The sequence below is a fragment of the Callithrix jacchus genome, chromosome 14 (assembly GCF_049354715.1).
Source record: "Callithrix jacchus isolate 240 chromosome 14, calJac240_pri, whole genome shotgun sequence".
NCBI classification, from domain to species: Eukaryota; Metazoa; Chordata; class Mammalia; order Primates; family Cebidae; genus Callithrix; species Callithrix jacchus.
The window spans coordinates 6,266,629-6,294,272 of record NC_133515.1 but is presented as its reverse complement, the minus strand read 5'-3'; the positions used below and the strand labels follow the sequence as shown (position 1 = coordinate 6,294,272).

General features: G+C 44.9%; 2 protein-coding genes and 1 long non-coding RNA gene across 10 annotated transcripts in view; 1 reads left to right on the top strand and 2 right to left on the bottom strand.

Annotated features, from left to right (window-relative positions):
• The window catches only part of NCAPH (non-SMC condensin I complex subunit H), a 46,977-nt gene extending 34,701 nt beyond the window's left edge, over positions 1 to 12,276 (bottom strand). For 2 of the 3 annotated variants that reach the window (XM_078348608.1, XM_008980062.5), the window contains exons 1-5: positions 12,190 to 12,276; positions 2,171 to 2,423; positions 1,929 to 2,019; positions 1,207 to 1,299; positions 755 to 893 (exon numbers count right to left, since the gene is read on the bottom strand). In XM_078348608.1, coding sequence (XP_078204734.1) covers positions 755 to 893; positions 1,207 to 1,299; positions 1,929 to 2,019; positions 2,171 to 2,423; positions 12,190 to 12,208 — 595 coding nt within the window. In that variant the 5' untranslated portion in view covers positions 12,209 to 12,276. The remainder of the gene's footprint in view (positions 1 to 754; positions 894 to 1,206; positions 1,300 to 1,928; positions 2,020 to 2,170; positions 2,424 to 12,189) is intronic. The other variant, XM_008980063.5, reaches the window with a different exon arrangement.
• Positions 12,277 to 12,317: 41 nt separating this feature from the next.
• LOC144579218 (uncharacterized) lies at positions 12,318 to 18,255 on the top strand. Its single transcript, XR_013526301.1, has 3 exons — positions 12,318 to 12,393; positions 12,588 to 12,702; positions 18,118 to 18,255. It is a non-coding gene; the product is annotated as an uncharacterized LOC144579218 (long non-coding RNA).
• ITPRIPL1 (ITPRIP like 1) lies at positions 12,557 to 21,948 on the bottom strand. 6 transcript variants are annotated; one of them, XM_078348612.1, is made up of 4 exons: positions 21,686 to 21,948; positions 21,402 to 21,504; positions 18,915 to 20,609; positions 12,557 to 13,014 (listed from the first exon to the last, which is right to left on the bottom strand). In XM_078348612.1, the coding sequence occupies exon 3, from the start codon at positions 20,593 to 20,595 to the stop codon at positions 18,946 to 18,948; it is 1,650 nt and encodes a 549-aa protein (XP_078204738.1). In that variant the 5' UTR covers positions 20,596 to 20,609; positions 21,402 to 21,504; positions 21,686 to 21,948; the 3' UTR covers positions 12,557 to 13,014; positions 18,915 to 18,945. The 6 variants fall into 6 exon arrangements, with proteins under 6 accessions (XP_078204738.1, XP_078204736.1, XP_078204735.1 ...); XM_078348610.1 differs by lacking the exon at positions 21,402 to 21,504; XM_035271559.3 differs by lacking the exon at positions 12,557 to 13,014 and having other exon boundaries at positions 16,777 to 20,609.
• Positions 21,949 to 27,644: the final 5,696 nt, after the last annotated feature.

Here is a 27,644-nt window from a genome sequence, read left to right as displayed (position 1 = left end):
ATGTGATGATGAACTTACTAACTCAAGTTTTTCAAAACCCAAAAGAATGGTCGTAATTTAAACATGTGAGGCTGGGTGTGGTGGCTCATGCCTGTAATCCTAGCACTTTGGGAGGCTGAGGCAGATGGATCGCTTGAGCTCATGAGTTCAAGACCAGCCTGCCCCAGATGACAAAACCCTGTCTCTACAAAACAGTACAAAAATTAGCCAGGCATGGAGATGCACACCTGTAGTCCCAGCTGCCTGGGGTGCTGAGGCAGGCAGATCGCTTGAACTTGGGAGCCAGAGGCTACCGTGAGCCAAGATCACAACACTGCATGCCAGCCTAGGTGACAAAGTGAGCCCTGTCTCAAAAAAAAAAAAAAAACAAAAAAAAAAACATGCAGTTCTCTCAAAGCATCAGGCATATTTAATCTGCAACTTATAGAGAAACCAAACTATTAGATTTGGCTTCTTAAGCAAGTCAGTTTCCAAAGACCCCCACCCCAGATCACAAGCTCCTTAGTTGGTGATGTTTACTCAACCTGGTCTAAATAAAATATAAATGCTATTATAAGGCCCTTCTCTTTTTCAAGGAAACATAACTCTAGCGTTTGAGTATCCTCTCATGTAAGACCATATATAGTTCTAAAAATGTCCTGTCTTCAAGAAAATGAAATCGTTAACTTCTTGTAACCCCCTTCTACTATTACTCAAATAACTACCTGGTATGCCCTAAAAAAAGCCAGGTAAATCCAAATCCCTACCCACCTACCTGCAACATGGCCTTCCACTTCTTCCAAAGATGGTGCATCTTTGCCCAGCCCCCCAAGGACTCTATATACATCAGCATGGACGGCATCCACGCGCACGGCATATATCTTGGTGCTGGCATCCAGAGTACCCGCAGCCACCTGGTCAAACAATCAAAGCTGTACTCACGAAGATGCATGAAGAAGAACTTCTGAACAGGTAAAACACAGCAAGCTTCATAAAATACTTACTTGCCCCAAGTAAATGACAATGACAAAGATCACTCTATGACTGATAGGGAATAAACAGAATATATATTGTCTCTGTATTTCATCAGTTTAGGAAAAGAAAGTAAATTAATATAATGTCTAAATGAGAAGGCTCTCATGTATTTGCAGAATTCAATTGTGTTATGCTAAGTAGTAGAAATTCATCATCAGTTAATTCAGAAGAGAAAGTAGACATCCTTCTTACTTTAAAGTTGGTTGGTTCAGTGTCTTTCTGTTTAAGAATCTCTGACATAAAATCAATCAAATGCAAACCAAAAGCATTCTTGGTAGTGATTTTCTGAAAACAGAAAATTGCAGAAAGGTTTGTTATTTACAGCCTAGGCTCATGCAAATAATACTAGTCTGAACAGAGGAAGCTAAGTCTTTATAAATGAATACCCACATCTTGTCACTATTCTCTTCCCTAAAACACTTGTCAAGAGCCAAATCCTCATAGGCATGTCCTCATGTTCAAGGCTAGGGAAATTCCTGAATGCTCACTGTGTACAAGCCCTGCTCTAAGCACTGCACACAAAGGGACTCAGTCACCCTCCAAGCAACTTCATGAGGCAGGCACTATCCTCATTCTCCAGAGAAGGACCCAGAAGCAAACTGGTTGGGTGGCTCACACACAGCTTACAAGCATGTAACCTCCAACTCAGGCTAGCTCCAGAACTCTACTATTAACTCATGCACCATGCTGCCTCTCTAGATACACAGCAGATAGCAGACAGCCTCTCAGGAGGAGCACCAAGGGTCCAGAAAAAAAACACTAAAACCACCAGCACTACTGGAAACCACCAGCACTAAGATGACTCACCAGAGAATTATCATCATTGATCGTACATTCTCTACATAAACAAGATAGCTGGATTTCCCCTGTGATCAAGGGATCACTTCTTCAATAATAAACCAGCAGATACTCACATTTTCTGTGGATAGTTTGATACAGGTGGAGTAATGTTCTGTGATCTGCGTGTTTGTAAACTTAGGGATAGTAGCTGAAACATCAATACTCCTAAATGGAAAACAAAAACAACTCTGGCAAGAGTCCATGATAGCTTAAATTTTCAAAACCTAGACCCATGAAGTTTCGTGGAGATACCTAGACCCACACAGCCCACATCAAGGCAGCTGCCTCAAGGAGAGCCAGCCCTGAAGCCTCTCACCTGCTGGACGGGGAGGCCAACAAGCAAGGCGAGTCAGTGCTGAACTGCAGATCAAAGACCCTTGAGCGCCTCCGCTGTAGCCGCTCCTTCTCATCATCATTCTGAGGAAAGTCTTCAAGGACTGGGGTTCCAGGAATGTTGAGAGGGGCCTTCCTGGGCAGGGGCATCGGGAACACCCGCTCTGAAGGGGAGGAGGCACTGTGTGGCTGTCCTCGGATCTCTGAAGAAGAGTTATTGATTGTGGCTAGCAGTGCTGGAACAAAATACTTGCTCAAGAAACTTTCAAGAGAACATTTCCTATATCCAAAGAAGACTTGAGACTGTCACAGGGGTGGATGTTCACCACACACTCTCCACTAAGATCTTCTCTAACTCTAATACTTAATGAATAGAACTTCTAGAGTTTGTGTTTCTTGGAGGAGGGAGGCCATAAGTTTCTGATGCTTCCCTGCTAATCTCAGACAAATATCCACTCTGCAGCTATTGTGAATATAAGTACTGCACTGATATAAAGATGGATAATATAACGTTGCTGCCTCTGATAAGCTCATAAACTAACTGGACAACAGATACATATAACCCATCATGCCAGGTAAGGGAGAGACGGATGCTGAGACAAGGGTGAGATATGGGATATAGAGTCAGACAGGCTGGGCTCTAATCCCAGCTCCTCCCTATCTTGGCAAGCAGACAGAGAAAAAACAACATAGACATATAAAACAAATAGAATGCTCCAGAGAATCATCCAAATTACTTGCTAACTGCAAGGGGAAAAATGTCTTTTACAATAAAAACTCTACCAGTCACGGTATTAACCAGTTAAATATTGCCTCACTAAAAATCAATCTGAAACTCATCTCCTCATGTGACACAATGTGAAATTCATAGCATCATCCAGTCAAATATTGCCTCACTAAAAATCAGTCTGAAACTCATCTCCTCATGTGACACAATGTGAAATTCATAGCATCATCCAGTCAAATATTGCCTCACTAAAAATCAGTCTGAAACTCATCTCCTCATGTGACACAATGTGAAATTCATAGCATCATCCAGGAAATATTTTGACCAAACATGTTTAACCTAAATTTAACCAAAGAACTTTAGATCTTGAACATGCAGTTTATAAGAAAAACAAGGGGTCGAGGAACAAGTTAAATGATATCACAAGGAAACTCTCAAACAAATATAGAATGCAGGGCAGTTTTCAAGAAAACTGGCTTAGTCTCTTAATTTAAAAGATAACAACCAAAAAAAAAAAAAGGCTGGACATGGTAGCTCATGCCTGTAATCCCAACCCTTTGGGTGGCAGAGGCGAGAGGAATACTTGAGGCCAGGAGCTCAGAAACAGCCTGGGCTGTTGGGCATGGTGGCTCATGCCTGTAATCCCAGCACTTTGGGAGGCTGAGGCTGGCTGATCACCTGAGGTCAAGAGTTTGAGACCAGCCTGGCCAACATGGTGAAACCCCATCTCTACTAAAAATACAAAAATTAGCTGGGTATGATGGCAGGTGCCTGTAATCCCAGCCAAGGCGAGATAATTGCCTGAACCCAGGAGGTGAAGGTTGCAGTGAGCCAAGATTGCACCACTGCACTCCAGCCTGGGCAACAAGTGGAAAACTCCATCTCAAAAAAAAAAAGAAGAGAGGAGAGATCCAAGATGGCTGATCACTAATAGCTCAGGATTGTAGCTCCCAGTGAAAGCTCAGAGAACGAGAGGACGCCACACTTTCAGACGAATTTTTGTCGCTCACGGACCAGCAGATTTCTAGTGGAGGAGCCCCACGGGTCGCCAGCGCAACTCTTGTGGCTGGTGCAGCGGTTTTGCCCACGCCTTGGCGCGGCAGCTCTTCATGCAGAGTAAACGGGACTGGTTCCCTTACTGACCCGTGTTTGGAGCTCCGGGAAGGCAGAGCCGCTTGTTGCGGACTCAAGAAGGAAGCCAGACCAGAGATTCCCGGGCAGAAGAGCACCATCAGTCTTATAGCTGCTATTTTGGCCGGCGCAGTGGGTTGCTTGAATCCCAGCACTGGGAATCAATAAATTGGACGTCGACTCAGGAACCTAATTAGAAAGGCGGTAATTGTAAAGATAACAGATGGATACATTTATAATAAAGGGAAGAAACCGGCCTAAGAAGGCTGAGAATACCCAAAAATCAGAACCCCTCTCCCTCTACAGGGGACTGCAGTTCCTCATCAGCAACAAAACAAGCCCTGATGGAAAAGGACTGTGTTCCATTATCTGAAGTAGGCTTCAGAAGGTGGATGATAAGAAACTTCTGGGAATTAAAAGAACTTGTTCTAACCCAATGTAAAGAAACTAAGAACTTTGAAAAAAGGTTTGATGAAATGCTGAAAAGAATAGACAATATAGAGAGGAATATAAATGAACTAAAGGAGCTGAAAAATACAACACGAGAACTTAGTGAAATATGCACAAGTTTAAATAGCAGAATGGATCAAGCAGAAGAAAGAATATCAGAGGTCGAAGACCAACTTAATGAAATAAAACAACACGACAAGAATAGAGAAAAAAGGATGAAAAGGAATGAGCAAAGTCTCCAAGAAATATGGGACTATGTGAAAAGACCCAATCTATGTTTGACTGGTGTACCTGAATGTGATGGAGAGAATGAATCCAAGCTGGAAAATACTTTTCAGAATATTATCCAGGAAAATTTTCCCAATCTAGCAAAGCAGGACACTATTCAACCCCAGGTAATACAGAGAACACCACAAAGATATTCCTCAAGAAGAGCAACCCCAAGGCACATAATCATTAGATTCACCAGGATCGAAACGAAGGAGAAAATACTAAGGGCAGCCAGAGAGAAAGGCCAGGTTACCCACAAAGGGAAGTCTATTAGACTTACAGCAGATCTCAGTGGAAACCCTACAAGCCAGAAGAGAGTGGGGGCCAATATTCAACATACTTAAAGAACAGAATTTTCAGCCTAGAATCTCATATCCTGCCAAACTAAGCTTCACAATTGAAGGAAAAATAAAATCTTTTATGAACAAGCAAGTACTCAGAGATTTTATTACCACCAGGCCTGCTTTACAAGAACTTCTGAAAGAAGCATTATACATAGAAAGGAACAACCAGTATGAGCCTTTCTAAAAATATACCAAAAAGTAAAGAGCATCAACATAAAGAAGAATTTACATCAACGAATGGATAAAATAGCCAGTTAACATCAAATGGCAGTAACCCTAAATTTAAATCGACTAAATCCTCCAATCAAAAGATACAGCCAAAACCTAACAGTATATCCAAAGATACACAAAGACTCAAAACAAAGGGTTGGAGAAAAATTTACCAACCAAATGGAGAGCAAAAATAAATAAATAAAAAGCAGGAGTTGCAATTCTCACATTTGATAAAATAGATTTCAAAGCAACAAAGATACAGTGGTAAAAGGATCAATGCAACAATAAGAGATCTTAATACCCAGATACATAAGACCCATAACGAGATTTAGACTCAACGAGACAGAAAATTAATAAGGATATCCAGGACTTCAATTCAGATCCGGAACAAGTAAACTCAATAAATATTTATAGAGTTCTCCATTTTAAATACACAAAATATTGATCGGCCATTATTAATACCCATTTTTAGAATGAAGCAATATTCTTGTTCTCTCTCCCTCTTTTTCTTCCTCTTTCTTCCTCTCCTTCTCTCATTTTTTTACCTTGCAACATCCTAGTTCCTCACCTTTACTCAATACATTCCTCTGAACACCTGATTCCTTGTGATTCTCCCATCCCACTGAAACCTCCAATCCATAAAAAATAAAAAATAAAGAAGGAAAAAAAAGAAATGGACTGGGCAACATAGCAACATTCTGTTTCTACCAAAAAAAAAAAAAAAAAAAAAAAAAGAAAAGAGAAAGGAAAAAAAGTAAAAGAACTTTTCTGGATTAAAAGAAAACAGTTATAAAAATCAAAAATAATTTATGAGCTTTGAGCTAATCCTTGGCCCAAAAAAGAAAAATCAGCTATAAACAAAACTATAAACAACATTTTGAGGATAATTAGGGAAATTTGGAATATAGTCTATCAGATAACATCAGGGAACTGATTTTTACTGTCTTGGGTATAACAGTGATATTATGATTATATCATATTATAATTATGTCATTTTTAGGAGATGCATTATAAAAAATTTAGGGGTAAAGTGTCAGAACGTATACAACTTACTTTCAACTAGATCTGCCAAAAGTAAATATTAAAAAGTCAGCAAAATGTTAGCAACTGTTGGATCTAGTGGTGGACACAAAGGTGTTTACTGTTTTAGTCTTTCAATTTTCCTGTATGAACATTTTCCTAAGTTAGAAAATATGAAATGTGAAATGGAGATACAAGATGGAGATAAATGCTATGGTAAAAAAAAAAAGTAAATCATAGAAGGGGAACGAGGAAGATTTGGGAACAGAGGTGGGAGGCCATTTTAAATACAGTGGTCAAGAAGGGCTTCACCAGAAAGGCAACGTCAGAATCAAGACCATGTAAGCTGGGCACGGTGGGCTCATGCCTGTAATCCCAGCACTTTGGGAGGTGGGCAGATTGCTTGAGGTCAGGAGTTTGAGACCAGTCTGGCCAACGTGGCAAAACCCTGTTTCTACTAAAAATACAAAAAATTAGCTGGGCATGGTGGCATGTGCCTGTAATCCCAGTGCTTTCGGAGGCCAAGGCGGGTGGATCATGAGGTCAAGAAATCAAGACCATCCTGGTCAACATGGTGAGACCCCGTCTCTACTAAAAATACAAAAAATTAGCTGGGCATGGTGGTGCGTGCCTGTAATCCCAGCTACTCAGGAGGCCGAGGCAGGAGAATTGCCTGAACCCAGGAGGCAGAGGTTGTGGTGAGCCAAGGTCGTGCCATTGCACTCCAGCCTGGGTAACGAGAGCGAAACTCCGTCTCAAAAAAAAAAGAAGAATAAAGACCACGCAGATACTTGGGGGAAATTACATCAAAACAAACAGAACAGCAAGTACAAAGGTGGAAACAGGCTAGCATGTCTGAGGGGGCCAATGTGGCTCAAGTGGAGTAATCCAGGGGAGTGGCACAGCAGCCTGAGGAGTGTCAGACTTTCCAGGGCCTGGACCAACAGGAACACCAATTAGCCAGAACAAGGGGAAGGACACCTGGGAGGGGTAAGGGAGCTTTATCTATGGGCCACTGTAAAGACCTGGTTTTGAATATAAAACGAGAAGGGGAGTGATTGGACCATGATAAGAAGAGGAATCAAGTGACCTAATTTAACGCTTTGGGTGGATCCTTCTGACTGTGATGCTAAGAACAGACTGAAAAGGGAGCAAGAATTGACAAACAGGGAGAAAGTTAGAAGGCAACTGCTGATAGCTAGGACAAGAGATGACAGTGCCTCAGACCAGAGAGGTGGCAGTGGAGGAGGTGAGAAGTGTTCTGACACTGGATTTAGTCTTATGTAGCTGACATGATTTCCTGATCAAATATGAGACATGACAGAAAACAAGGAACTCAAGGATGACTGCAAGGTTATCCTAACAACTGATGAAACGGAGCTGCCATGTTCTGAGAGAGGAAGATATAGGAAAGCATATTTGCAGGGAAAAGAGGCAAGGTCAGGGCTCTATTTTGGATATGTTAGGCTAAGATACTTATTATGGCCTGGTGCATGGTGGCTCATGCCTGTAATCCTAGCACTTGGCCAAGGAAGGTGAATTATCTTGAGGTCAGGAGTTTGAGACCAGCCTAGCCAACATGGTGAAACCCCATCTCAACTAAAAATACAAAAAAAATAGCCAGGTATAGTAGCAGACACCTGTAATCCCAGTTACTTGGGAGGCTGAGGCAGGAGAATTGCTTAAATTCAGGAGGCAGAAGCTGCAATAAGCCAAGAGATCAAGCCATTGCACTCCAGCCTGGGCAACAAGAACACAACTCTCAAAAAAAAAAAAAAAAAAGATGCTTATTAGTCATCCAACTGGGGTAGACAGGTGGATATCTAATCCCAGAGAGAATATCTTTTCTCAGATTTAGGGAAAGTTCCAGGTGAGAAACACTCACTGGGAAGTCACCAGCATGTAGAAGGTATTCACAGCCATAATATTAGATAAGATCTCTAAATAACTGAGTAGAGAGAGAAAGAGGCTGAGTCCCAGAACACTTTAAAGGTTTAAAGAGCAGGAAAGCACTTTGGGAGGCTGAGGCAGGCGGATCACTTGAGGTCAGCAGTTCGAGACCAGCCTGGCCAATGTGGTGAAAGCCTCTCTACTAAAAATACAAAAATTAGCCGGGCATGGTGGTGGGTGCCTGTAATCCCAGCTACTTGGGAGGCTGAGACAACACAGTGAGATTCTGTCACAAAAAATAAATAAGTAAAAATAAAGAGTAGGAAAGAAGGAGAAACCAGCAGAAGAGGTGGGAAATGTGTAACTAGTGAAGTAGGGAGAAAATCAGGAGAATGTGGCATTCTAAAAGCCAGGTGAAGAAAGTCTTTCAGGGGAGGAGGATGTGATAAACTATATAGATGAGGACTGAGAACTCATCACTGGCTTTATCAACCTAGGGTTACTGGTGATCTTGACAAAAATAGTTTTCCTAGAGTAGTAAGAGAGAAAGCTGAACTGGAGTGGTTCAAGAGAAGATGGCAGAAGAGAAATTGGAGACAGCAAACACTGACAGGTGTTCAAGGATGATTTACAGTAGCAAAAGGGAGGAGAGAAATGAGAGGGTCAGAGTTGAAAGGGAAGTGAGAAATTTTTTAAATAGAAAAAAAAAACCCTCAGCATGGTAGAAAAAAGAAGAGATTGTATTAGTTTTCCATGGCTGCTGTAACAAATGACCACAAACTTAGCAGTTTAAACAACATATATGTATGTGTTTTCTTGCAGCTATAGAGGGTAACATTCATTCTGGAGGCTTTAGGAGAGAATCTGCTCCTTGCCTTTTGCAGCTTCAGAGCTGCCTATATTCCTTGGCTCACTGTCCCCCAATCACTCTTACCTCTTCTGTCATCACATCTGTTCCCACTCTGACAGGACTACCTTCCTCTTATAAGGTGCGTTGTGATTACACCAGGCCCGCCCAGATGATCCACGATAATCTCTCCTTCCCAAGAGCCTTAACTTAATCACATGTGCAAAATCCCTTTCACCATGTAAGATAACATATTCACAGGTTCTGGACATCTTATAGGGAAAGTTATTCAGCCTATCACAGTTATCATGCAAAAGAAAGGGTAAAATTTGCAGAACAATGTACTCAAGTAGGTAAAGAGGTTGCCTTTGTAGAGATCACAGAGAGCCCGTTTTCAGCAAAAACAGAAAAGGCAGAGGAACAGGCACAGATGCAGGTAAGGAGCAGGTGCAATGGCAGACTTGAGGATGGTCTCACCTCCCCCCCACCAAAATAGGAAGTAAAAACAAGGCCAGGTGCAGTGGCTCACACCTGTAATCCTAGCATTTTGGGAGGCTGAGGCAGGAGGATCACTTGAGGTCAGGAGTTGGAGACCAGCCTGGCCAACACGACAAAACCCTGTCTCTACTAAAAATACAAAAATTAACCAGGTGTGGTGGCACATGCCTGTAGTCCCAGCTACTTGGGAGGCTGAGGCAGGAGCATCACTTGAACCTGGGAAGCAGAGGTTACAATGAGCCAAAATCAAACCACTTGCACTCCAGCCTGGGCAACAGAGCGAGACTCTGTCTCAAAAAAAAAAAAAAAAAATTGTTGGAGTCAGGGAAAAAGAGAGAGTGAATTAGAAAGATACAGGTTGGACTGAGAAGTGGGGTACTTTGCCAGGCACCTGTGGTTCCAGCTACTCAGGAGGCTGTTTGCTTGAGCCCAGAAGTTCAAGGCTTCAGTGGACTATGACAGCACCTGTGAATAGCCACTGCCCTCCAGCCTGAGCAACACAGAAAGACCCTGCCTCTAAAAATAATAATTAAAAAAAAAAAAAAGTGGAGTACTTAAAGTTAAGATGACAGAGTAGTGCACCTATTGTTAATGAGGAGGTCTAGGGTGTGACTATGGTAATGCGTGAGTGGTTGTGGCCTACTATAGTAAAGCAACAAACAAGATCACTGAAAGAGAGAGATGACCAAACTGAGAGACCTTAGGGAAGGTTTCCAAGTTTAAGAACCAGAAAGACTGGATTCAACCCCAGCTCTGTCATTTACTAGCTGGTGAAATTTAAGCGAGTAAATGCTCTAAGAATTTGTTTCATCCCCCAAATGGGAATAAGAATTTATACTTCAACTGGTTCAGAATTGATGATACAAAGGAAAAAATAATGTACAACACATATTTAATAGGAATACTTTAAAAATAGTGATACACAACAAACACAAAATGGTTGCCCATGTGAGGGAAGAATAGGGGTCGTGAATAGGGATAAAAGGGAATAAATAAAATACAAGAACCTCAGGTGTCCCCTGATGGCTTCTCATAAGCTGAAGAGTATGATTAACACATAACTCATACCTGGGGTCAAAACAAAGTAAAAATAGCAAGAGACATTTTTAGAAACAGAATCAAGAGGACTTGCGAAGACAGTATTTGGATGTCAGCACAGCAGGCTACAGGCTAAGGAAAGAAGCTAGACTTTGGGAGAAGAGATCCTAACAGAAATAGGAAGCACTGAAGGAGAACCTTGTCTAAGAAACTGAACTTGGAATTAAAGGCATGCTTTAATTCTCCAAATCTTCTTTCCATCGTTTCTCTCCTTGCCTTTCATATTATGCATCCTGTCATTCAACCGAAGGTTACTAAGCTCAAAGACACTTCCTATGTCGACTTCCTCATTTCATACTCATTGTCAACCCACTCTGGTCTGGTTCCTTTTCCAACTTTATGAAAACTATCTTGTTGTGATCATCTACAACTTCCATGTTGCCAAAGCCTATGGTCACTTTTCTGGCCTTTCTCTTGGAATTCAGCAGCATTTGAAACAGCTGACAGTCCCTTCCTTGTCGAAACACTCTTGGCTTCTATACCACTGTCTTTTGAGTTTTCCCAGCTCATCCTTCTCTATCCGGCTTCTAAATGTTGGTCCTAGATGTACAAGGCCTTCCTGGTGTTCTCACCTGTTTCATGATCTATATGATAATGGTATCCAAATTTGTCTCACTCCATGGGCCACTTCCCTGAGTGGTCCATATAACTCCCTTGAGAGCCAAACTTTCATCTAAGTAATTACAGACCCCTTCACCTGAGTGTGTCTCTCCGGTAAGTCACAGATACCATGTCCAAAACGTAACTAAAATTCCATACCTCTTACCAAGGCCTCCAAACCCTGTCTACGTGTCAGACCTCACTAAGCTTGATCACAATGTTCTGGTCAGGTCCTAGGCTAGGCTAGGTCAGGCTCTCCCCTGCCTCGTTTTTGTACTTGTTCCTTCTGCCTGAAACATGTTCCTTAGTCTCTTCCTAAAGATCTTCCCTGAACCCCTAGCGGAGCCATCCCCAACCCCCCGCTATTCTCAATCACAGCATTCAGCCTCACCTGTAATTATTTCTTTTGCTTATTGTCTCCTCAACTTCAACAATATAGAGATTTTATCAGTTTTGTTCAGAGGGAGCGCCTAACGAGAGTGCTCAATACTTTTGAATGAATGTAAAAATAAATCCATGCCTGCCAAGCATACAACGGTAACCATATCGCTTCCAAGGCCCTGAAAATAACGTTTATTACAGGAAAACCACCTTTTTAATAGAGAGACATCGAACATGCTTCAGGAGCCCGGTGAAGAAGTCGCCCCACCGCCCGCGCCCGGACTCAGTGCGGTAGGTCTTGCGCTTGCTCCAACGCGGGCCAAAGCAGCATCCTGACTGGCTGAACGTACAGGGGCCGTCCCTCTCCTCCCCCAACACCTGCCTCTGCCCTCTCTGCCCAAGGCCGCAGGGCCGAGACCCAGGCTGAGCATATCTCTTCTCCCCGCCCAGCCCAGCCCGCCAGCCCTGCCCGCCCGAAGCACTGCTTCACTCCGGGCCCTTCCCCGCCGCGCCTCCCAATTGCGCGGCCTCACCTGGGCCTGGAGGTCCCATCTTGCTTCGGTGTCTCCAGAGCTGGTTTTAAATTGCGCGCGTCTAGACGCCTGAGCGCCGTAACGGCCGCGTGACGTCGCCGGAGGCGGGGCCAGCAACGCGCCTGCGCAGACCACCTCGGGCCTCTGCCGGCAAGGATCGCTCGGGTGGCGCGGGAGTGAGGCGTTCTGGCTTGAGGGCCCCATGTGAGTGGACTTCTTGTAGTCTAGTGTGGAACCCCCTAAAATAGTATGAAAACGCCCTCCTTTTGAGCACTAGGTGCAGGACTGGACTTGGGGACCCAGTGTCGAGCAGGACGAGCAAGGGCCCGTCTTTCGTGGAATTTACTTTCTAATGGCAAGGCGGATGACCGAGAAAACAAGGTTTATTTCCCGTACAGGCCTGTGTTGTGTGCGCAGCCGCTGAAAACCTGGGGGAGAGGGATGGAAGGGAGCCGGAGCCAACAAGGGAATGAGGCGCCTTCCAGGCGAGGGAAGAACTGATGCAGAAATGCTGTATGTACATTTAATATAGCATAAAATAATACAGTATAAGATGAAGGGCAGCCAGGCGCGCTGGCTCACGCCTGTAATCCCAACACTTTGGGAGGCCTAGGCGGGCGGATCACGAGGTCAGGAGTTCAAGACCAGCCTGGCCCACATGGCGAAACCCTGTCTAAAAAATTAGTTGGATGTGGTGGCGTGCGCCTGTAGTCCCAGCTACTCGGGAGGCTGAGGCAGTAGAATCACTTGAAGCCGGGAGGTGGAGGTTGCAGAGTCGAGGTCGTGCCACTCACTGCATTCCAGGCTGGGTGATAGAGCAAGACTCTGTCTCAAAAAAAAAAAAAACAACAACAACAGATGAAGGCCATCGTTTTCAGATTCTTGTGAAAAGCTTCCTGGAAACCACCCCTGCCCTTCAAAAAAAAAGTCGAAAAAGCGAAACGAGCACAAAATGACCCTAATGATTGAATTATGGGGGTAAAGGCCAGGATGATTCCCAGGAATATCCCTAGCACATCCTAGGGTTTATTGTAACTCTCATTTCTGGCATCTTTTATACTGTTTCTTTTCAAGGGCACTATTGGCATTCAGGGTGAAACAATTCTTGCCATGATAGGATGTTTACCCTCTTTGTGGGCTCTTGAGCCTCTCCGACACCATTTGCCCACTAAATGCCATCAGTGCTCTTAGTCATTTTGTCAACCAAAAAGTTCCACCCTTTGTTGAAAACCACTTTTTTCTTTTTTGACACTGAGTCTTGCTCTGTCACCCAGGCTGGAGTGCAATGGTGCAATCTGGGCTCACTGCAGCCTCCACTTCCTGGGTTCAAGCGATTCTCCTCCCTCAGCCTCCTGAATAGCTGGGATTATAGGCGCCCTCCACCAAGCCCAGCTAATTTTTGTATTTTTAGTAGAGGTGGGGTTTCACCGTGTTGATTAGGCTGGTCTCGAGCCCCTGACCTCAGGTGATCCACCTGTTTCTGCCTCCCAAAGTGCTGGTATTATAGGCATGAGCCACTGCACCTGGTCAAAAACCACTTTTTAAAGCCTATTTGTTGTTCTTCTAGTGACCACCTTCACATCTTCAGTGTACGGCTGTGTCAGTTAGAGGAAAGGGGTTGACACTTCATCTCAGCAAATGATACCATCAGCCACCTGAGAACCCAAATCAGCCCCCAAGTGTCATCCTTGGGGGCTCCCTCGCTTTCTCTCCCCACACAATCCATTATCAAGCAACCTCTTTTCACCTCCTCAAAATCTCCAATCCTGCCTCTCTCCTTCCATCCACTTTACCTTCTCAATGGCCTGCTCTGACCCCCTACTCAGGCTGAGTGTTGTTTGCGGAAGTCCAAATCTGAGCTGTCACTCCCACTTCTCCCCAACCACTTCCTTCTGGAATGTTACCCTTCAGGGGTTCCACTGCCCTGGGAACCTCTAAGCGTCCTACAAGGCCCTGGAAGGGTCTGCCTACCCCTCCTCCCCACTCTGGCAGCCTCTCTAGCCTCCTCGGGGACCTTGCTCCCCTTGCTCCCCCTGGCCTTCAGATTCCCCTCATCAGGTCTGCTCCTAACACTGACCCTTTGCACACACACACACACTCCTCTAGCTAGGATCCTCTTCATCCCCATCTTCACCCCCATGGTTCCAATCAAGTTTCCGCTCCCCTTACTTCCTCAAGGAGGCCTTCCCTGATATGCACAACTCTCCATACTGGAGGCTTCAAGAGAACTTGTCAGAGCTGCAATTTTACATGCGCTAGGGTGACTGTTTCATGTCTGTCTCCTCCATAGACTGTCAGCTCCATGCAGATGAAGCCATATCTGCTCAACATGGTTTTCCCACTGCCTGATGCTGGCTGACACAGCAAGTACTTAAATATGTATTCAATGAGTACAGCTGGAAGACAAGTTTAAATCCTGGATTGTGCACATTAACCTCTCTGGGCCTCATTTTCTTCCTCATCCATAAAACAGGGAAGGCAGTATCCCCTTCACTGAACTTGCTCGTCTATGCTAGGGTCCCTGTCATCTCCCTCACTTGTTTTCTGTTGAATGCATCTGAGGGAGGTCATTGGGACAAGTGTGATCCTCTGGATTCCATATCTACACTAAGAGCATCAAGGGTTGGGAGGTGACACACTGAATCAGGAGCCTCTGAAGAACAGCTTGGAAGCCCTGGCAGAGGAAAGCTACTAGGTGACTCACTAGGTGAGCCTTGAGACTGTTCAGTGGGGGTAATGGAGTTGTCTGAGCTGCTTCCAGCTTCACGTGCAAGGAGGCAAAGCCAGCTCCATGCCCAGCATCTCTGTGGATCAGGGCTGCCTTGTGCAAGCAGGTCTTTTGTCTCCTGCTCTGAATGCCATCTTTGTTTCGTTGTTAGGGCTATGAAGGGTGCCAAAAGAGTGAATGATTTATCACTGGTGTCAGTGGTGTACAAAGCTCAATACCTCTATTTGTGTAAAAGTAAAGTAGTAAGCTTCCTCCACTGCTCCTGGGCTGCCAGAAAAGCAGAGCTGCCGTCGTCATCTCCTTTCCCCACCCCATTTTGCTCTTCGTGGAGATTCTACTTCCCCCAGATAAATGGGAAACTGCCTTAGTTTAGGTGAGGAACAATAGCGTTATCCATTGGCCACCTGAACAAGAAATCTTTTGGCTTCAAATTTGCCCTGACCTCCCAGTCTGCCACTGGGTTATATAAAGATGTAGTCTGTGATAGAAACCATCAAGTCCCTGGGACTCAGTGGGCAAGTAGTTGAAATGGCTTTGCATTCATTTTGGCCTCTAAGCAAATACCTTTAATTTTTGCATGTTATACAAAATTCCTGACCTTAAGATTGGGCTAAGAACCAACAATTTCTGTCTTCTAGAATTTCTAAACAGTAACATACCATCTTCTAAAATATAGTACTTTTTGCTTTTCAAAACCCTTTAACCTTTACATCTTGTTTTATTTCCAAGACCAAGCTGAAAGGTTGCTAGGGCAGACAGTTTCTTCCAGACTCTGCCACTTACTAGCTATGTGACCTTGGGGAAGTTGCATACCCTTTCTGTGCCTCAGTTTCCTCACATGTAAAATGGAGGGGATGAAGGGGCCACTTCATGGGGTTATAGTATGAATATTAAACAAGTTACCAGATGTAAAGCCATCAGAACAGTGTCCTGAACACTGGGAAAGCTTGGTGAACACTAAGCATTCCCGTTACTATAACTGCGGTTGTATCCTGGGGGCTAGCCAGGTTTTGTTTTAGAATAAAGCTTAACTTCCTATCTGGAGAGGTTTCCTCTTTAATTGTAAGAGTATTCCCAGAGCACTACAGGTCTGTTCTTTCCATTACTACTATTTTTTTTTTAGTACACTTTCTTGCACCCTCTGCCCCACTCCAGCTTTGCTGACTGCTCCCTTTGTAATCATCTTTTATGTTTTCTTTTTCTTTTTTTTTTTGAGACAGAGTCTCACTCTGTCACCCAGGCTGGATTGCAATGGCGTGATCTCAGCTCACTGCAACCTCTACCTCCCAGGTTCAAGCGATTCTCCTGCCTGAGCTTCCTGAGTAGCTGGGATTACAGGCACCTGCCACAATGCCTGGCAAATTTCTTTAAATTTTTAGTAGAGATGAGGTTCCACCACGTTGGCCAGGTGGTTTCGAACTATTGACCTCAAGTGATCTGCCTACCTCGACCTCCCAAAGTGCTGGGATTACTTGAGTGAGCTACTGTACCCACAGCTGGTCTTTGTTTTCTTTTTTATCTATTAGACTAGAGACAACCAACTCCTAGAAATCATACCACCTTCTTTCTACCTGAGCAGACTTTCAGAGTTTATGCACATTGTTTGTAACCACTAAGATCTTCTAATTTGGCTGATACTTTGGTTTGGGCAACATGAGAATTAATCACCTAGATTTTCCTTATTCTTTTCTGGCTATTGGCCATGCCACTGGGAAACCACAAGGCAGACTGGTTCAAAGTACATTGAGAAATACCAGGATGTACTGAATGGAGCTATTAGGGTAACATGAACTTCTTGGGAACAGGCATGTGAGAATGCTGATCTGCTGGCTGTGTTGCTGCATAGATTCCAATGTATACAGAAAATAGTCTCCTTTATTGACTTGTAACTTAAAACATCAGCAAATAATTGTCTAAACAAAAAGTATATGGATGTTTCTAAAACACCAAAATCCTACCAGCAGAGAACCATCATTGCATCTTGCCTTGAAAGCAGTACCTGACAGACACCGGCAACGTGGGAACACAGTAGCTATTGTGTACTGGGAGCCCAAAATACTGACTGGCATCAGCTTCTGGGAGACTTTTTTTTTTTTTCCAGACAGGGTCTCACTGTTTTTCCCAGGCTTGCTGGAGTACAGCAGCACTATCATAGCTCACTGCAGCCTTGACCTCCCGGGCTCAAGCAGGAGGTTAGGCTTTCTGCCTTAACTTCCAGAGTAGCAGGGACCACGGGTGTATGCCACCACACGCCCAGCTATTTTTTTGTAGAGACAGGGTCGTGACATGTTGCCCAGGCTTGTCTTGAACTCCTGGGCTCAGGTGATCTGCCCACCTAAGCCTCCCAAAGTGCTGAGATTACAGGTGTGAGCCACTGTACCCAGCTTTGGGACATTTTTAAACTGATTTTTGGCTGGAGGGGAAGGTATGTATTCTATGACTGAAGCCCATAACAGCCAACATCTGATCCCCACTGAGGTCAAATTCGGTGGAGACAGGTTACTTTCCCCAGCAGATCATCTTGGCAGTGTAGATAGAACGGCATTGGCATTTCCAAAACAACCATACCCATAACCATAGTTGCATTTCTTAACACTCCTTCTCAGCATCCCATGGTTTTGAAATAAGGGAAAAATATACCAATCATATCTCTAGAATCATGATTTTACAGGTGGACTGCTTCCCAATCCTTTCCTATACAAACCTGACTATGAACCTGGATTGTGATGACCCCTCTTTCAAAACCACAAACACAGTTCAAGTAATACCTTTGTCATTTTTGAAAAAATAAAATACAAAGGAGGCATGACCAGACTGAGAAAAAGCACAGCTAAACATGGCAGCTAAACCTTTACATTTAACAAGTGGCTCCCCCAAGAAACAAAGTAATTGTTCATCTCAGAGCCCCCAGTAAGATTGTCCTTGTGAAGGCCTTTATTATGTTGCCTCCAGGCACTAAAAAGGTCATCAGATGTTAGCTATTTCATTGATTATAGTAAACATATTGTCTCAATTATGAGACAGGTTACTGTTGACTTAATATTTGTGAATCAATGCTAATAAATTAGGTAGCTTTTTCAGATGCATAAAAACATCTCTATTGGCATATAAAAATAGGATTAAATTAAGAAAATGGAATGTAAACATCTTACATCTTGATTATATTTTCTTTTTTCTCTCCCTCTTTTTTTTTTTTTTAGATGGAGTCTCACTCTGTAGCACAAACTGAAGTGCAGTGGTGTGATCTCGTCTCACAGCAACCTCCACCTCCAGGTGATTCTTGTGCCTCAGCCTCCTGAGTAGATGGGACTACAGGCACACACCACCATGCCCAGCTAGTTTTTTATATTTTAGCAGAGACAAGTTTCACCATGTTGTCCAGGGTGGTCTCAAACTCCTGAGCTCAAGCGATCCACCCACCTTGGCCCCCCAAGTGCTGGGATTACAGGCGTGAGCCACCGCGCCTGGCCTTGGATATACCTTCAAAATAGTGACGTTTTGAAAAATTAGATCCTAAAATATGAGAAATTGCCCATCACAGTATTTAGGATAAAATGGAGTGCCACCAGCTTGAATAGGAATTAAACTAACAGTTCAAAAAGGAAACCAGTTCACAAGGAACATATTGGGAGTTCATCACAAAAAGGAATAAGCCAGAATGGAGGTATTCTCTGGTTCTCTCGATTCAGTGTTGATTAAAAAACCACAACTTCACAGTCCCCCTTTGGATCTCAACTCCTTAGCAGCAAGATCCTCCCGTAACATTCATTTCCCTTGACCTTCTTTGGGTCATGATCAAAGTTAAGCAGAAGAAAATCTCAGATGACCCACCCTTGATTAGGCCCTGCAGGGTCATTAGGCTCATCCTCATGACCACCTCACACACTCCTTAAAGTGTCTTAGCTATCATAGCCCCCACTAGCAAGGTGAAAGTCACATATACCACTGATACATCTGAAAAAATAAATGCTTTTGTAGTCCAAGGAATTAGAAATACCTTCATCTGTTTTTTATAAATGGTCTTTACATCAAGGTGCTGCAGCCAGTGGGGCATGAGGCAGAGTTTTCACCTGGGTCAGAAGGTTTTGGAACTCTTCCACTGCCTGTGAATGTGCCTTGGGGTTGAGCACCAGGTGTTGGAAGAGATTGACAGGCTCAGCATTCCTAAATGTCTTAGGGATCGGGATGGTCAGGGGCAGCAAAGTGTTACCAATGAGGAAATGATGGAGGGACCTTTGCTGGATACCATGGCCCAAGAACCAGAGAATGTCCTGGAGCCGCTGAGAGAGCATGTTGTGCGCCCAGTCCGTGAGGGGCAGCCGTACCAAGAGGTGCATGAGGGCTGTTTTAAAGTGGTAAGAGGTGAGGATGGGGCAGGATGCTCCGTGGGGTAAGCTCTGATGCTGCCAGAGACTTAAAATGATCTGGAGGCACTTGAGGTGACAGGTGTTCTCAGGGGCAAAGCGCCCCACCAGCTTCAGGAACAAGTGCTCACAGGCCACAAAGGACTCAGGCCAGTCCACACTGGTGAGCTGCTCCTGATGAGGAGCGTGACTCACCAAGTAGACCAAGGTGTCTTCTCGTTGCACCCCCAGGACCAAGTGGATTGAGAGAAAGCGGCCTGAGCGATAGTCCAGCCTAAGCTTGCAGGAGGTGGTAGATGGTGGGAGACTGAGTTTAAAGTCATACTTGTGGGCCACAAGGGCCCAGGCATTGCTCATCATGTTCTGGAACCACTGCACAGTCTTGCACACATCTAGGTGGAAGCTGGTGCAGAAAGCTGCCTTGATGGAGCTACTGCACTTGCCCAAGACCACTGAGGGGTCCCTGTGGTGGTGCACCAGGCACAGCACGTCTCCTAGGAGTTTCTCACGCTTGCACATGCATTCTGACTCCACCAGCACACAGCCACAGCGGCAGCCCAGGGCTGGATCCCTCATCTCCAGGACAAACATGGTGCCCTGTGGTGGGACAATGGGCACCAGGATATCAAATTTCTGGGTCTCATGGACGGTTCCCCATTTCTCAAAGGCAGCCCCGATGCCCAAGCAGTCTTCCAACTGTGGGTGAGCCTCTTGGCAGCTGAGCACCCGACAGGCCTCAATGAGATCGTCCACAAAACTCTCCACGAACTCACAGGTGGAGGGCAGGTCACGGATGGCATTTTGGACATAGTGTTTGTAAAAGGAGTCCAGGGCCTCCTGGGAGGGGAAGTCAGTAAGCCAGTTGTAAGAGGTAACAGGTACAACATGGACTTCCTCCTCCTCCTCCTCCTCCTCACTGCTGGAATCAAAGGCCGGCTCATGCTGCATGTTCTGTCGCAGGAGCTCAAAGATGAGAAAAAGGCAAAAGAGGCCAGTGTTCCACAGGTTTCCCAGAATCCAGCCCAGAGGCCCCTCCTGGCCATCGGCCTGGAACGGCCACCCCATGTCTTTCTTCCCCAGCATTAACTGGTCACTGGATATGTCTCCTCTCCAGAAGTTCTCTGCCTTCTGCTTCTGCTCAGCTGCTCGCTTTCTCTCTTCAAATTCCATCTCTAGCAGACGCATCTCCTCACTCATTCGCTTCTCCAGCTGTCGACTCCTGGCTAGTGTGTCCAGGTCCATCCGTTCACTGACCATTAGGGGGTGGTGAACAACATACATCACTGCCAAGAACAGCAGGCTTATCACAGCCATGGAGGCCTCTGCATCTGGAGAAGTAGGAGGGAAGGAGTCAGTGGTCATCTTCCAGACTCATCTGCTCTCCAGCACATATTTGCCAGAGCCCTGGTACCCCAAATCCTGAACATCAGCTACTCACGAGGAACAGAAAGCCCACAAAGCTGGGCTTGGACATAGCAAGGGTGGTCAGCCTAGGAAGAGGTTTGGGAGAAAGGAGGGTGGCAGGATGTGCCACTTGGTCTCTCTTCTGCCTTCCTTCCACATGGTGTTGGTGGTATTTAGGCTTCCATAAAGTGGATATGGGACGGTTTTCATTCCTGTGTAGGATGAGGAGGGGGACCCTTGTGGTAGGGTGGCCTCACCCAACCAATCAGTCTACCATAGGCACCATACATGCCCTGCTGATCCTAGAGGCTCCCTTTCACAGCCAGAAAGCCCTGAGCCTGCCTGGGTGACACCTTTCCTCTGCCCCAGCAGCCAGCTGTAGCGTTCCACTGCCTCTGTGACTTCACAGTCTTCATTCTGCTCACCCAAAATGAAGTGAGCCTCATCACTCAGCCTCTCCCCTTCTATCCAGTGAGCACCAGGGAGGCACAGTGCTGCCAGCTGCTTGCTACGGTGCCCTCTGAGCTCCTAAGGGGCTACTGGATACCCCGTGTGTGGGCTGGCTAGCTCCACTTCTTACTCCAGAAAACTGTCTGCAGAACTGGGTGCCCAAGGCCTACCTGACAGCCGGCAGTGGTCAGTTCCACTACCTCGCCCACCATCCCCGAAGCCCTGGCTTCTGCCATTCACCCTAATTCACAAGCTACCACGCTTACCAAGATTCGTGAAGGACTGTGCCTCGTGGACGCTGAAGCCAGCTGGGACTCTCCTCCCTTTGGAACTTGGCCTTGCTTAGTCTACCCGCCCTCTCCAGGAACCCTGTTAAAATGTACAAGGTACCTGGGGGCTTTGGCTCAAATCGGATCCCGCCCCTCCCCCCATTCATAACTTCCCCAAATTTCACGCCCAGAGATTTTTACTCTCACTCGCCTATCCATAGGAGGCCAAGGGCCCATCCCACCTCGGGATCTCTCCTGAGACCCAGGACCAAGTTACTCACCGTCAGTGTTAGTAGGAACACGGTCTTAAAGAAACAGCGCGGCCTGACCGTCAATGCCTTTTTCCCGGCGGGGTGGTGGCGACCGGTTCATCGGTGGGCCTGTCTGCGGGAGTGGACCGACCCGCTCCCCTTTCCTGGGGTATAGACCATGTCTGTCGGAGCATCTGAACGTCTGCCTGAGCGCGGTGGGCCCCTAGGACCCCCAGCACGCGGCTCCGAGGGTGCCCGCGCGCCGCAGCCGCTCCCGCCGTCCGGGCTCCTCCTCCTCCCCGCTCAGCCGGTACAGGCTCCTCCCCGCCCAAACGCCGGTGGCCCAGTGTGCCGGGCCCGCGGCCTCCACACACCCGCTCTCTGTCCGCGCGCAGGCCCGCGTGAATTTGCTGGGAGAGTGGAGGGGCCGTGGCCACACACACGCCGCTGCTCGGCCTCTCTGGGGTGGCAAATGGGCACTGCCGTGTCTGCAGTCAGCTGCACTCAGCTCAGTTCAGTGGAGAATAGACTTACTAGGATTCGGATGGTAGGATGATGGTAGCAAAACTAGGAACTGACCAACAGAAAAGCCATTCTCGCTTCGGGCTGGCCCTGAGCAAAACGACACAGAAAATAAGAGGTGGTTTCAGCACCCTAAATGTGCTTCCCACCCAGCTCACGCCCAGGCTCAGGCGTCTTTCCCCAACCTCTTTCTCCTATCAAAGTGACTCGCATGAAAGAGATAGCACCCAAAGATCTTACTTGGGGCCTTGCTTGGTACTCACTGGCCACGTGGGAGTAAGAATCCAACCTACAGAGCTCTCTGCTGATACATGGGTGTATCAAAGAGAACTTTAAATAGTGTGGAGACTGGACAAACTTTATCAAATCTTAAGAAACACCAACAGAGTGGGTTTCCTGAAAGGGATCTTCAGATATCAGAAAGAGCCCTTAGGCTTCCTGTCCTGCGTTAGCCACTCGAGAAAAAGAAGTGATGACCCGTTGATACTAACTCACTAAAATCTCTCTGCTGAAAGACGGGTTTTTTGAGGCAGTTTTGCTCTGTCGCCCAGGCTGGATGCAGTGGCGCCACCTCAGCTCACTGTAGCCTCCCCACCCCAGGTTCCAGTGATTCTCCTGCCTCAGCCTACTGAGTAGCTGAGACTACAGGTATATGCCACCATGACTGGCTAATTTTTGTATTTTTAATAGAGACGGGGTTTTCACCATATTGGCCAAGCTGGTCTCAAACTCCTGACAGGTGATCTGCCTGCCTCAGCCTCCCAAAGAGCTGGGATTACAGGCATAAACCACCACACCCAGCTGGATTTCAGGTCCTCTTATCTAGTGGCAAGGTATAGGGAGCTCCCAAACAACTTGTACATTACTTCCAAAAATACTGCCTTATTTAATTGTGGAGCAGGAAAAACTGTCTGGTGGCTGACAATAACTGAAGTTCCAAAGTTACTTTTTATAAACTTGAATTATGAAAAATAGATCACAGGTTATTGAGCATTCATGCATTTGGAGCAGTAATAATGAAAGTCTCTGTTATCTTTTCACTTATGTTGTTGAGATGCAAAATATATGCTTCAGAGTGTGCAAAAACAATAATGTTTAAGACCATGTGTTTTTAAGTTGTATTGTTTTAATTGACAAATAATAGCTACATATTTATTTAGGGTACACAGTCATGTTTCATACATATGATGTATAATTATTTCAGATCAGGATAATTAGCATATCTATCATCTCAAACATTTATCATTTCTTTGTGTTGGGAAGGTTCAATCCTCCCTCTAGCTATTTGAAACTATATATTATTACTATTATTATTGTGTGTGTGTGATGGAGTTTGCTCTGTCACCTAGGCTAGAGTGCAATGGTGTGATCTCGACTCACTGAAACCTCCAACTCCCATGTTCAAGTGATTTTCCCGCCTTGGCCTCCCAAATAGCTGGGATTACAGACATGCACTACCATGCCTGGCTAATTTTTTGTATTTTAGTAGAGAGGGGTTTTCACCGTGTTGCCCATGCTGGTCTTGAACTTCTGAGCCTAGGCAATCTGCCTGCCTTGGCCTCCCAAAGTGCTGGGATTACAGATGTGAGCCACCGTGCCTGGCCTATTATTGTTAACTGTAGTCACCCTACAGTGGTGTGAAACCCTAGTACTGAGTTCTTCCATCTGGCTATAATCTTGAATCCTTTAACAAATTCCTCCTTATCCCTACCTTTTCCTCCCCTTCCCAGCCTCTAGCATCCTCTGTTCTACCTTTTACTTCTATGAGATCAGCCTTTTCTAGGTTCCACATGTGACTGAGAATGTGTGGTGTTTATCTTTCTGTGCCTGACTTATTTCACTTAATATCCTCCAGTTTCATCCAAGTTGCTGTGAATGACAGGATTTCATCCTTTTTTATGGCTGAATAGTATTTCATTGTATACATATACCATGTTTTCCTTATTCATTGATCTATTGTTGGACACATAGGTCAATTCCATATTGGCTATTCTGAATAGTGCAGCCATAAACATGAGGGTGCAGATTTCTCTTTGATATAATGATTTCCTTTCGTTTGGATATATTTTAAGTAATGGATTTCTAGATCATGTGAGTAGTTCTACTTGTAGTTTTCTGAGGAACCTCCATTTATTCTCCATAGCAGCTGTATTAGCTTACCCAACAGTTCCCTTTTCTCTGCATTCTCACGAGCATTTGTAAAAGCATGTGCTTAAAAATATGTGTTCAGCTGGGCATGGTGGCTCACACCTGTAATCCCAGCACTCTGGGAAGCCTGAAAGGGATCTTCAGATATCAGAAAGAGCGCTTAGTCTTCCTGTCCTGTGTCAGCTACTCAAAAAGAAAAAGAAGTGATGACCCCCTGATACTAACTCACTAAAATCTCTCTGCTGAAAGACAGGTTTTTTGAGACAGAATTTTGCTTTGTCGTCCAGGCTGGATGCAGTGGCGCCATCTCAGCTCTCTGCAGCCTTCACACCCCAGGTTATAGTGATTCTCCTGCCTCAGCCTACTGAGGAGTTGGGCGGATTACTTGATTGGAGACCAGCCTGGCCAACATGGTGAAATCCCATCTCTACTAAAAAAAAAAAAAAATAGCTGGGCATGGTGGTGCATGCCTGTGATCCCAGCTACTCCAGAGGCTGAGGCAGAGGTTGCAGTGAGCCAAGATCGCACCACTGCACTCCAGCTTGGGGGACAGAGCAAGACTCTGTCTTAAAAAGAAGAGGTTGTTGGGTTAGACCGTGGTAATTCATGGTCTGTTCAGAAATGAAATTGGTTGCTTGATGCTGTTTCTTAATGAATTCAATCTAAAATTATGAGGCAAAATGGTGCTTATATGTTAACACTTATACTGTGATGAAGTCATTTCAACAACCAACTTTCTTTGACTCACACGTGATATTGAGCTGATTAATATACTTCCTGTGCTGACAAAAGGTAAAACAAAAGCAAGATCTCTATTTCTACAGAAATTTGCATCGGATATATTTTCTGAGCTCAAACTGTCAAACTACAGTTCCAGCAGTTCGTCAGACATTAGTGTGAATAAACAGAACAGTCCCGTATTTCAAACTTCATTTAACTTTGCAATTGAAAAGCTTCTCTCTAACCTTCATTTAGAACTGATTATTCTGCAATGTAATGACATATTAAAAGGCAAATATCAAGAGAAGATTCTAATTATATAAATGCCTTCCAAGCTCAATTGAAATCATATGCTTGTGGATTAATGTTAGTATTTGACAGTGCCCACCTTCATGAAAAGACATTTTCAAAGAAATATGTAAAATCTGTAAAACCTCATTACAGATCGGCTTATTAACAGATGAAAGTTTGCAATCAGTTTGGATAGGAAGCACTAATATTAAACCCCAATTAAGTAACATGTTATTTACCAAAAAAGAATTCTGTTGTCTCATTAGTAGATCCATATAAAAATTGTACTGGCGGGCCAGGCACGGTGGCTCACGCCTGTAATCCCAGCACTTTGGGAGGCCGAGGCGGGTGGATCACTAGGTCAAGAGATCGAGACCATCCTGGTCAGTGTGGTGAAACCCCATCTCTATTAAAAATACAAAAACTTAGCTGAGCATGGTGGCATGTGCCTGTAATCCCAGTTACTCAGGAGGCTGAGGCAGGAGAATTGCCTGAACCCAGGAGGTGGAGGTTGCGGTGAGCCGAGATTGCACCATTGTATTCCAGCCTGGGTAACAAGAGTGAAACTCCATCTCAAAAAAAAAAAAAAAAAAATTGTACTGGCCAGGTGCAATAGCTCACAATACCTGTAATCCCAGCACTTTGGGAGGCTGAGACGGATGGATCACCTGGGGTCAGGAGTTCAAGATCAGTCTGGCCAACATGGTGAAACCCCATCTCTACTAAAAATACAAAAAAAAAAAAAAAATTAGCCAGGTATAGTGGCGCACACTTATAATCCCAGCTACTTGGGAGTCTGAGTCAGGAGAATACCTTGAACCTGGGAGGTGGAGGTTGCAGTGAGCAGAGATTGTGCCACTGCACTCCAGCCTGGGTGACAGAGCAAGACCCCATCTTAAAAAAAAAAGTACTAAATTGTACCTAATGTATTATTATACTTTGAATTTTGCCAATAAGAATGTTGTGGAAATTTGTTTACCCTTGTTATGTAAGTACCTACATAGTATCTTGAGTCTGCTTCTTGGCCTGCAAACACTAAAGCATTTACTCTTTGGCCATTTACAGAAGAAATTAGCTGACCTTTGCTTTTAAGCATCAAAAAGTGCACATTTCCCTCAGTGATCTATTTGTAAAATTGTATATTTTTATGGCTGGATGTGGTGGCTCATACTTGTAATCTCAGCACTTTGGGACACTGAGGTGGGAAGAAGGATTGAGACCAGAAGTTGGAGACCAGCCTGGGAAGCATAGCAAGGCCATGTCTGCACAAAAAAAGAAAAAAAGAAATTAGCCAGTCATGGTGGTACAAGGCTGTAGTCCCAGCTACTCAGGAGACCGAGGCAGGATTTTAATTGAGACCAGGAGTTTGCAGTTACAGTGAGTCATGATTGCACCACTACTCTAGCCTGAGCAGACTGAGCCCTAGCTAAAAAAAAAAAAGGGAGTGAGAGTGAAGAGGCTGATGGTTCTAATAACTTGGGAAGCTGAGGTGGGCTGATCACTTGAGACCAGGAGTTCAAGACTAGCCTAGTAAGCCCAGGCTAAAATACATAGCAAAACCCCAACTTTACAAAAACTACAGAAAAAAAAAAATGCCAGTTGTGGTGATGCACACCTATAGGCCCAGCTACCTGTGGAGGCTGAGGGGCTGGGGTGGGAGGATCACCTGAGGCCCAGGAGATAGAGGCTACAGTGAGCCAAGATCATACCACTGCACTCCAGCCTGAGCAACAGAGTGAGATTCCTTCTCAAAAAAAAAAAAAAAAAAAAGTTGTGTTTTGGTAAATATTATTTACATTCATTGTAAAAATGCATACTATATAGGGGTAATAGAAGAAAGAAGCTACCCTGACACCCCACTACCCAGAGATAAGTGTTGCAGGTTTGAGGAGGAGCTTATTCTGGTTGTGATTTGTGCCACATTCCTAAAATGAGTCCCTTGGAACACTAGTTGCTCAGATGACTCTTAGCAAGAGGACTTTCATAATGTTTCTTGATGACATTTTTAAAAATTCATAAATGAAGAACATCATCATTGTGAAAAGCTTAGGAAATATAGAAAGGCATAAATATCAGTTTTAAGAAATCATCTTTAATCCTGGGGTATCAGTAACCCTGGCAGAATTTGATGGCATACTCAACCTGGATAATTGAGGAGAGTTTAATTAAGGACAAGAGTTTGAGGGGTGAGGGACAACTACAAGGGATGAATGGATGTTCCTGGAGTCAATACCAACTGGGAGCCAACCTCTGCTTGAGTATAAAGGGGAGGAAAGCTTGTTACCAGAATTCAAAGGGGATGGCTACA